Source organism: Gossypium arboreum, chromosome 11 (genome assembly GCF_025698485.1).
Source record: "Gossypium arboreum isolate Shixiya-1 chromosome 11, ASM2569848v2, whole genome shotgun sequence".
Classification (NCBI taxonomy): Eukaryota; Viridiplantae; Streptophyta; class Magnoliopsida; order Malvales; family Malvaceae; genus Gossypium; species Gossypium arboreum.
In genome coordinates, this window is record NC_069080.1 from 136,609,858 (window position 1) to 136,621,364 (window position 11,507).

The 11,507-nt window shown below is 32.6% G+C and overlaps 1 protein-coding gene and 1 non-coding gene across 2 annotated transcripts; one reads left to right on the plus strand and one right to left on the minus strand.

Moving 5' to 3' along the window:
• Positions 1–2,118: 2,118 nt before the first annotated feature.
• LOC108472920 (uncharacterized protein At3g28850-like) lies at positions 2,119–3,331 on the minus strand. The gene has a single exon (XM_017774486.2). The coding sequence runs from the start codon at positions 3,250–3,252 to the stop codon at positions 2,308–2,310; it is 945 nt and encodes a 314-aa protein (XP_017629975.1). The 5' UTR covers positions 3,253–3,331; the 3' UTR covers positions 2,119–2,307.
• A 7,771-nt stretch (positions 3,332–11,102) lies between these two features.
• On the plus strand, positions 11,103–11,209 carry LOC128284466 (small nucleolar RNA R71). Its single transcript, XR_008274891.1, has one exon. It is a non-coding gene; the product is annotated as a small nucleolar RNA R71 (small nucleolar RNA).
• Positions 11,210–11,507: the final 298 nt, after the last annotated feature.

Here is an 11,507-nt window from a genome sequence, read left to right on the forward strand (position 1 = left end):
TTCGATTTGTATCAGAATTGATAGGTCTAATTTTAAGAGATTGTTAATCATGTCAGGTTTTGGTCATAATCCAAATTTGAGTTTCGATAATTTTATGTTATGAGTCATTTGTGATTTTAAGTTGTTGACTTTTTTATGATAAAATTGGATCTTATTAAATTTGGTTCAAAATAATCAAATTAGATTTAGAGTTTGCATCAAAACTGATAAGTTTAATTTTAAGAGATTGATAACCTTTCTTCGGTTTGGATTTTTTTAATCTTCGGTCCGGTTTACTTCAAATTTTGTTCGAATAAGCATTTTGGGTTTGGGTTTATTTTCCTATTTTTAATAAGGATCATTTATTTTGTAAGAGGTTATGAAATTGTTTTCAGAGTAAAATTTGCATGCCTTGATAGCCTTGAGACTTTGTATTTGGAATATAATTTTTTTACAAACAAACTTTAAAAGTTCAAGTTCATTTTCTCATGAACATTGGTGTTAAGAGATTGAGAAACTACTTTAAATCTAGTTGCTATCTATTTATTGAGTCTTAACTTGATTGGTATGTGCATTGTTGTTAATGCAGAAGGACGTAGGTTCGAGTTTATGGGTTGAAGAGGGACTATGAATAGTTCTAGGCATTCTGTCAAAAAACACTTAAATATGATCAAAACCTATAATAAAAATATTTAAAAAAAAATAGTTGTTATCTCAACAACTTAAGCACTATTAATTTTAAATTCGGATTAATTCAAATCCAAACCAGAAATCATAAAAAAGTCCATCAAACTTATGTCATAAAATACCCAATTTCATAAATTGAAATTCAATCAATCATTCAAGCAATTACTCTTAAAATACCATTCAATAAGTCTGAAATTCAAATAAAATTGTTGGAGAAAATTATTTTTAAGATGACACAATTTTCCTTGATTTTTTAATTTTTTTTTAAATTCCTCTCAATGACTTTATCTAAATCTTAAGGAAAGAGCCCATGTGCTTGCCTCCTTTTTCACTACAAATAATGACTTCAATCTCATCTCTAGACCATGACATAACAGTCAATTTGTCAACCTCCAACTTTTAACATAATCTTTTCCATGCTTCTCCAAATTGGTGTATTTCACATTACCAACCATTCATAAAATGTTTGTTTTTTCTTATATTTAGGTCTTAAATTAATTAGGCTTCGTTTGATAAATAATTTTTTTTATCTAAAAAATTCCTTGACACAATGCTTAAAATTAGATATAATCCCTCCTCAATCTACGTTAACAACAATATTTATGCTAATTGAACTAGAATTCAATTGACTTTAACTTAAAATCTTAAATTAGATAAATTGAATAAACTAATTAAATTAAACTTTGGGTTTATGTTATTTTATTTTGGTTTTTGTTTTTGAGAGTGAAAAAGTGAATGGAATTGATTGGTAGTGTTCTTTTTTATTGTTTGACTCTTCTAGAAAGTGAAAAAAAAGTTGGGTGTTAACCCTGTTGATTGATATCAACTTTTTTAAAGCTTTACATCCTAAATTTGAGGAGAAGCTTTAATTAATTTTTTGCTTTAGTTGTTGATAAGCATTAACAGAAATTAAAAGATGCAAAAAAAGGTAAAAGTAAAAAAAAGAGAGTAAAAAGTCATAAACAAACTTAAAATCTACTTAAAGTGAGAATAAGAATCAAACATATTAACTTGACTATAACACATAAACAAAAAAGAGATTTCCATCAAAAAGAATTATTGAAAACCCCAAAATTTTGAATTGAATTAATTATTTTATTAAACAATTTAGTTTAGTATTTATAATGATTAATTTATATAAATATATCATAACACCCAAAAAAATAATTTCATAAAATAAAAGAGAAATAAAAACCCAAAATCCAAAAACACACACAATGTTCAACAAAGTTATGTTTTAAGTATTTCCAATCACAATTATACAAGTTTCAAAGTCATAGGACATGAATTTAAATATGAAAATATTCATGATGGATGTATAAATATTGGGATATAATTTTAAAGGATCATTTAAATACATGAAAAATTTTAAGAAATACAGTCCCAAATTTAGATTTAAATATATATCTAACACTTATGTCTAATTTCGAATAATATAAATTGGAAAAGAAATTCTTCAAGTAACAATTCGAATAACATAAATTGGAAAAAGAAATTCTTCAAGTAACAAAGAAAAAGCATAATTTAGACTATTGTTAATATTAGTAGAAAAGAAATTAGATAATAAAAAACAGAGTTCATCACTTTGTTCATCCACAAAACACTAAATCAGGACCCTTCTAAATGGGACTTAGATTTCTTTCAGCAGCAAAATGGGCATTTGACCAATCCATTTTCATTACAATCATTGCATTTCTTAATGCAAAACTCATTATCTTTCTTATGATGATGATGATCATCATCTTTTTCTTCATAAACCTTGCGGCTGCCATTGCAACTAGTGCAAATCAAGAACCTCAAATTGGCACAAGAATTGCACACATTATTGACGATGCCACCGTTCGATGGTACCTCTTCCAATAGCATCTTTAGCTCGCCTCGTTCGTGTAGTCCGATAATTTCGTTGGCTCCACCGATGTACCGGCCTTTAACGAACACTTTCGGAGGTATAACTCGACCACCCAAGATTTCCCATAGCTCTTCCCTGTACCCCATATCCATTGAAACATCTCGTTCTTGGATTGTTATTTTGAAACTATTTAAAAGAAACCTTACGTTGCTACAATCTTCAAATGTTTTACGTATACCTCTTAAGCTTGTTGTGTAGAAAATGACTGAATTTTCACCTCCTGGTGGACATTTCTCTTCGAAATCCGATAAAGATGGATGTTCTTCCGGGTCGAGGATGTCGGTTTCGGGTTCTTTGTGTTTTCGATCTTTAACGTACGGTGATTCCGGGACATTAAGGTGAAAGACTAAGCCTTTGATCTTTGTATTTGTAGGGTTGAATTTGAGTTTTTTTAGAAACCTTCTTCCTTGTTGCATGGCTTTCATTGCTTTGAAGGAGAGAAATGATAAGAGAGGTGATTGGGAAGAGAGAAGGTGAGGGAAAGTGAGATGGAAAATTTTAGGGTGTGATGAGATAAAGTGGTGTAGGAACTGGGAAAGAAGGGGAAATGTGTTGGGATTGCTTTTAAAAGTTGTGTTGATTGAATCACTGAAACCAGTGGGGTATGGTTTCACCATTGGAATCCACTGACCTATGACCAACATTTTTGGTGCCTCATCATGGCATTCATGCATCATTCAGTCCCTAACCTGGCAATATGCATATTTTGTACTTTGTATTTCAGCCATTGATAATGTATAAGTTTATACATTGTCAGTACTATTTAAAGGAAAAGATAAAGCAACGTTTAGTTTTCAATGACAATTTCTCAACTTTGTCGTTGAACTTTTTCTTCATTTATATTAATCTTAAAATTTGATAATTTTTCTTAATTTTAATTTATGTAATGACGTGAAGCTCTAATATTGCACCACAATTACTTCAAAAATTATAATATTTTATAAATTTTATTTATAAAAATAATTACTTTTTCAAGTTAGAGTGTCGTGCCATCACATGAACTAAAACTAAGAAAACTAGTTAAAGTTCATGGATTAATAATGTTGTTTGAATCGGATTGGACCAAGAACCGACCAAGGTGTAGTCCGAAGGGTGGCTTTGAATCGATTAGATCAAGAATTGGTATGGACTAGTTGAAACCGTTAAAAAAAGGGTTGACCAATTTGTTTTAATTTTTTAAATTCTTAATATTTTTTAATGAGACTGGTTGAATTGGTCAAATTGACGAATCGGTGGCCTAGCCAATTCAATTTAAAAAACATTGGGGATTAATGTAGATAAATTTGGAGACCAAATTTTTAAAAAAAAAACTAAGTTTAGAGCCTAAAAATTACATTTATCCCTATTAAAAAACACTATCGATAAATTAATGAATAATATATTTATTAGATTTTTTAATAGGTGGCATCTCACAGTTCACAATATATAAACTTATACACGGTTAGTATAATAAATATAAATCAAATGATAATTATATGATCAAATTATTATTTTAGCCCTCTAATAAAATCAAAATTAGGATTTAATTTTTATATTTTAGTTTGATTAATTTAGTTCATATTTAATAGTATCGATTATTTGTGTTGAATGCTGGTGTAATTTTTTTTTAAATGTTCATTCCAAAGGATGTTCTTAAGAAAATCCATTTCACATTTTAATGAGACTAGTTTATAATATTTATTGTTTTGGACTAATTAGTGGTACTATAAAAGTAAAGAATTAAATCCTAAATTTTAACATAATCCAAACACCAAAATTGTAATTTTACCTAACGAAATCTAAACTTTAGAAATAAAAATTGATGTTTTAATAATTTTCTGTACGAAAATGACAAACTTAAGGACAACAGTGTCCCTACTTCTATTAATATAATTACAGTACCCCTTGATATATGGGATGCATGCTATTCTATTAAGCTTTATTAAAAAGAAAAGTTAGAGGTATACATAAATCTAAGTAAGAATGTTTTTCGAGAGTTTTTCAATTTTTTCCTAAAATCCTATTAAAACCGATTTATAAATCCAAGACTATTATAACAAAAATAATTATCATTAGTAATTTAACTCTCAGATAAGTTTAGATGGAATTAATATCTGTATTACAAATTATTATTGAATCGATTGTTTAATTGGTTAAATCGAAATTTTTTAATTTAATCGGTTGAATAATTAAATTTTTTTTAAAATAATATTGGTAGATGTTGCTCAAGCTAAGGCATAGCTAGTGGGACAGGCATTGCATTGGCAATGGCTCCTTAGCTAAGTGATAAAATATCGACCTTAGTCCTTTTCAGTTATAAAGTATTTAATTTAAGTCCCTTTTAAACAATTTTTTTATCATCAACCCCCAAACTTTTAATATTTTACTTTTATTCTCCAATACTGAATTCCTTCATTGATAACAAGATGCTAAAATATTGAATTAGTGCCAATAAATCACTGATTGAAGATAGAATCGAGTCCTAGAAAGGAAATGAAAGATAAAATCAAGTCCCAGAAAGGAAATGAACTTTGTTCCTCTTTTTTGCATGATAGTGAAACTTGATGGTCCAATATTTATTGACATATCACATGGTGGTATGGGAGCCAATGAATGGAGATGATAGGTTTGAAAAATTGAGACTTGGCCAACTAATAAAAGAGGTGATTATGTTGTAAATGGTCATATGATATGTAGCAAGCGTGCAATGGTTGCATGCTTTTACTCTTTTATTTCTAGCCACCAACTTGAAACCCCATTTAATTGGATAGGTGTCACCCTCTATCACCATTCATATTTAATTTAATTTTATATTAAAGATGACAAAATTCTATCCGTCATATGAATTTCACATCAATTATTAATTATTCCTACTTCGATTCTCTTTTTAAAATATTATATGTATATTAAGTAGGAGAATTATCCTAGTTTAGGGAGATTTTTTAGATTATATAAGAGGATTAGGGGGTAAATGCCCCTTATAGAGTATAACAAAAAAAGTAAATTTATAAATAAATGCGACATTTGTCACTCTCAATCGCTCGTAGAGCTTAAAAATACTCTAAAAGTTGTCGACGTGATGTCTCGTGATAAGTTTTACATTTATGATTGATCGTACTTGAAACTAACTATTATCACGATGAAGGCAAGTGCACCTATCGAACAGTAGTATAGTTTATAGCAAGACCAGAATGTCAAACCCACAGGAACTAAAAGTACTAGTATTAACTTTCTTTTTATCTAAACTTATTAACTAACTAAGAATGCACAAGAAGGAAATTGGGGAAATACTTTTGGAAAAACTGATTGATTTAGACAATACCTAAGGAAGAATCCACCTAGACTTCGCTTGTTATTTGACTCTGAATTAGATGATTTATTCACTTGACTCGATCCGTAGAAATCCCTAATTTATATTATTATCTCTCTCGAGACTAACAACGTCTAACCTTAGGTTGATTAATTGAAATCTCTTTCTAACTAAAACCCCTAGTGTTGTATTAACTCGATCTATGGATTCCCTTATTAGGTTTGACCCTAATCCGGCAGATTTATGTAACCCTATGTCTAAGGGTGAAATCAATTCTGCTTAATTATGCTAGATCTACTCTTAGACAGGGACTTTTGCTCCTCTGAATAAGCACATAATACTTGAATCAATATCCTAGAATATTAAAGTAAGAATTAAGAACACTTAATTAAGAACAAATCAAGTATTTATTATATAATTTAGAAAATAATAACAAGATCCGTCTTAGGTTTCATCACCCTTAGGTATTTAGGGGATTTAGTTCATATGTGTAAAAGAAAACATCTCAGAAGAATAATGATAACAAAACATAAAGAATCCCAAGAACACCTGAAGGAAATTGAATGGAGATCTTCAGTCTTGAAGGAGAATCCGGCTTCTGAGATGGATCAATCGGCTTTCTTTGAGTAATTCCTTGCCTCCTACTCCATGTGTCCTTTCTAGGTACCTCCTAGGGTGTTTACATAGGCTTTAGAATGCTTCCAAACCCTCAAGAGTGGCCTTTTCCGAATAAGACTAGATTTAGGCTCGACAGGGACACGTTCGTGTGACACGCCCGTGTGAGGTGGCTTAGGCCGTGTTGCAATCTGTTAAATAGACACGGGCGTGTGAACTACCCATGTGAGGAAGTCCAGGCCGTGTTGATTTCCCATGTTGACCTATTTTCTCCATTTTTGGCCCGTTTCTCGCTCTTTTTACTCTCCTATGCTCACCTAAGTATAAAACATGAAATTAAAGGATTAGGAGCATCGAATTCCAGAAATATGATGATAATTCATCCAAAAATATGCTAAGCATGGGATAAAAATATGTATAAATTACGACTTATCAAATACCCCCACACTTAAGCGTTTGCTTGTCCTCAAGTAAAATCCTCAACTCACAATCAAAATAAATTCTTATCAACTTATAATTCTTATCAATAGTATCTCAAAATAATCGATAAGTAATCATACATTGAAAATTTAACTTGAAGAACATCAAAGTTTCAAACATTCCAAGTTGAGTATTTTATCACGAAAACATAGGTGTCTCCTCTCATCTAAGTAATCACGTTTGATTCAAAATATCATAGAGTTTCACATCCTCACTAAAGATTCACTCAAATGACTTGAGGTGTTTAAGGACAAGAAATTTAGCACTCAACAGTCAATATGAAAAGTTATTACCATAGGCTTGCGTGAAAGTTAAATCTCCACCACTATATATTGAGATGATACATCAATCAAAAGGTCTTTAGAGGGTTGTAACGTGGCTTTGGTTAGGGGGTGTGGTCGCAAGCTGAAAGAAAAGGTCAAAATCGAGACTGAATCAAAAAATTACCTAACTAGAAAAATACTAAAACTAACAAATTACATTCCTAATTAGAAGATCCTAGAATTGAGCTTTTCTTCATGGAATATGAAATTAAATACCTAAGCTCAAAAACAAAGAATTACTCCTAATATGTATGTATGTATTTTTTTTTAAGAACAAATCAAAATAACATAGAACCTTGCTAACTATCAAAAATAAAACAAGCTAAGCAATTTATTCGAATTAAATCTCAACAAAAATAAGGATCAAATGAGGGGATTTCAACAATAATGGGTTATGAGTTAATATTGAGGGTGAATCAATGAATGGCTTGTTAGGCTCAAGGGGGTTCACTGAGGGTTAATTATGAGGGTAGACTTTTATGGAGTGAGTGGGTTAAACCTAAGTGCCTTTATCATCTCGACATATCAAATCAATGGTTTGGTCTTAACATGCATAATCGAAGCAAGTTCTAGAATAACAAATCAATATTGACGCACTCATAGCAACAATAAAAGTGAGCATGAAAGAAATAATATATGCTCTAAAGGCTCAAGATCTCACAAAAATTATGGCTTTTTTATGTTAAACCTATGAATTTCAACTCAAAATAGTACCTAAACTTTGGGGAAACAACCTAAAATTTTTTTATTCTCAAAAATCAACTTATCATGCTTGATTCTTTACTTCCTTAAAGTTTAAACAATCAATGCACATTTACTTATGATTTAATTCAAAACATATCGATAAAAATCATGGGTCAATCAAAATTTATTCTAATAATGAATGAGAAAATTATTTGAGACAAGATAAAGATTCAGGGGTTTTCTGGTAATGGTATAAATAACCCTCCCACATTTAAGATGTACATTGTCCTCAATGTACAAAGATATATAATAGTGATATAAAGATAATATCAAAAGAGAGGGAGAGAAATGAAACTACCTTGAAATTACGGATGAAATCCCTGGATTAGTGAGAGCGAGAATTGAAGATAAAGCTGAAGGAAAGCCATGATTCTAAGGGATAAATGAGAAGACACCACTGTGAAAGAGAATTAAGGGAATAATTCGATAATAATCATAAACATAAGCAGAGTTTAAAAATATAAACATGAGTTTTCAAAAATAAATAGAAATAAAAGTAAAAATAAAAATAATATGAGTTTAAAAAGAAGCATGGCCGTGTCACATGCCCGTGTGGCTTGCGTTCAGCCCGTGTTTATCATGAAACGAGAAATCGTCACAGGGCCTGAGGACACGCCCGTGTGTCTAAGCCATGTGGTCACATGGTCATATCACACGACTGTGTGCGATGTGGTTCGCTTCTCCAACGCTCGTGTAAATATGTGCACGCCTGTGTTCTTTTAACAGTTTCAACCATGGTTTGTGGGCACGGGCGTGTCGCACGCCCATGTTGATTTGGAAAAATTGCCCACGGCCATGTTGCATGGCCGTGGCAACGTATTAAATCCCGTGTTTTAGGAAAAATTTACTCTGTTTTCACACAGCCGTATCGCACGGCCGGGTCTCCGTCCATGGTATGAGCACGGCTTAAAGCACGCTCGTGTGCTTGGCCGGGTGGATTTGGACCATCTGTGTTCAAAGATTCAGTTAATGATTTAGATATTAAAAACTAAAATTTTAAAGGAATCAACACTGTTAGTGCTCGGGTTACTTTCCGAGAAGCGCTTATTTATAGTCTAAGCTCGACTTACCTCAATTTCGCGTGATTATGGTGGATTGAGGAGTTGAAACTCCTCACCTCTGCTATCAATTTTATCAAAATAAGGTCTGAGTCGAGTATTATTTACCTTAAAAGTTTTGAATACAGTATGTGTTACCTCGACTGTACCATGTGGAAAGATATTCATTATCATAAAAGGAGTCACTTTGTCCGTATTGTGCTCTAAAGTAGCAATTCAGGGGTTATTTGCATCTAATAATACTTTGTCCCCAACTTTAATTTGCTTTGTTTCATCCCTATGTTCATTGTGGTGTCACTTCGATTTTTCGTGTGGTTTTGGTTTCTCCTTGGCAGGTGTTCGCCATTCATCTAGTTCATTTACCTGAAGTCTTCGTTCTTCATAGATGGGTCCTTTGTTGTTATTTGAACATGGCTCATGTATGCTCCTCGAACGTGTTTCCTGCAAAGAAGGTTGCACCACATGATTAGTATTAGTAGCATGATTTATACAACCACCCTTAATATTCGATGTGTTATTCAAATTACGAGCTTGCAGAGTGATTGTTTCATCACCAACACGAAGTGTGAGTTCACTTGTACCAACATCAATAATGGTTCTAGCAGTTTCTAAAAAGGGTCGTCCTAAAATCAAAGGTATGTTACTATCCTCTTCTATATCTAGAACAACAAAGTCTACTAGGTATATAAATTTATTGATTTTATCAAGAACATCTTCAATGATACCCCTAGGAAATCTAATGGTTTATTAGCCAATTGAATGCTCATCCTAGTTTGTTTGGGTTTCCCAAGACCTAGCTGTTTAAACATTTTATAAGGAATAACATTAATAATCGCCCCTAAATCAGCCAATGCATTATTTACATTCAAACTACCAATTAAACAAGGAATCGTAAAACTCCCTGGATATTTCAACTTGTTGGGTAGCTTATTCTGTAGAACGGCTAAGCAAACTGCGTTTAATTCTACATGTGATGCCTCATCCAACTTCCGTTTATTTGCTAAAAGCTCCTTTAAAAATTTAACTATGTTTGGCATCTACGAAAGAGCTTTAATAAACGGTAAGTTAATGTGTAATTTCTTTAATAGTTTAAGGAATTTACCAAATTGTTCGTCCGTATGGTCTTTCCTTGTCGCACTGAGGTATGACACACGAGGTTTGTACTCTCTACTTACCGGTATTTGCTCATTGTGGTCCAGCTCACCTTTACCTTTGCTTACCACAATTCCTTGCCTCGGTTCTGGTTCAGGTTCAACTAACCCTCCCTTATCTCAAACGGTAATCGCAATGAGTTGTTCCCTTGGGTTCGATTCAGTATTACTCGGCAAGCTACCTTGTGGTCGTTCAGAAATCAGTTTGGCGAGTTGGCCTATTTGGGTTTCGAGCCCTTGAATCGATGCTTGTTGATTCTTAAGTGCCGTCTCAGTATTTTGAAAATGAGTTTCTGACACCGAGATGAATTTTGTTAGCATCTCCTCAGGGTTCGGCTTCTTTTCTTGCTGGTAAGGTGGTTGCTGAAAACCTAGGGGATGTTGTGGCCTTTGATTTCCCTGGCCACCCCATGAGAAGTTGGGATGGTTCCTCCAACCTGCATTATAAGTGTTACTATATGGGTTATTTTGAGATCTATAATTATTATTACCCACATATTGAACTTGTTCCTCCTCAGTGCTAGGGTTGAAGAATTGATATTCTGTGTGCACTCTTCCTCCATTTGAATCGCACCTCATCACTGGATGTACCTGTGTAGAACCATCTAAATCGTCAATCTTTTTATTTAACATTTCTACCTGGTTAGATAGCATAGTAACCGGTTGAGGTTGAAAACATCGGCTGCTTTTGTTGGCTTTGTTCTCATGACTTGCCACTAATAGTTATTCAGTGACATCTCTTCAATAAATTTATAAGCCCCTTCAGGTGTTTTGTTGTTTAAAGTTCTACTGGTGGCTGCGTCAATGAGTTGTCTTGTTGAGGGGTTCACACCGTTATAAAAAGTCTGAACCTGTAACCATAAAGGTAACCCATGGTGAGGGCACCTTCTTAATAAGTCCTTGTATCTCTCCCATGCATCATAAAGAGTTTCTAGATCCATCTGCATAAAAGAAGAGATATCATTCCTCAATTTAGCCGTTTTAGCCGGCAAAAAATATTTAAGTTAAAAATTTTTCGGTCATTTGTTCCCAAGTAGTGATTGACCCTTGTGGTAATAAGTTCAACCACTGTTTAGCTTTGTTCCTTAACGAAAAGGGAAACAACTGAAGGCGAATGACATCATCAGAAATGCCATTGATCTTAAAAGTGTTGCAAAACTCCAGAAAACTCGCCTATTGAGCCTTTGGATCCCTATCCTGCAAACTATCAAACTAAACAAACTGTTGTATCATTTGAATTGTGTTAGGTTTCAGTTCAAAATTATTTGCAGC

Excerpts from the sequence above, each read along its gene's own strand:
- LOC108472920 (XM_017774486.2), bottom strand. The coding sequence starts at position 3,252 with ATGATGCATGAATGCCATGATGAGGCACCAAAAATGTTGGTCATAGGT.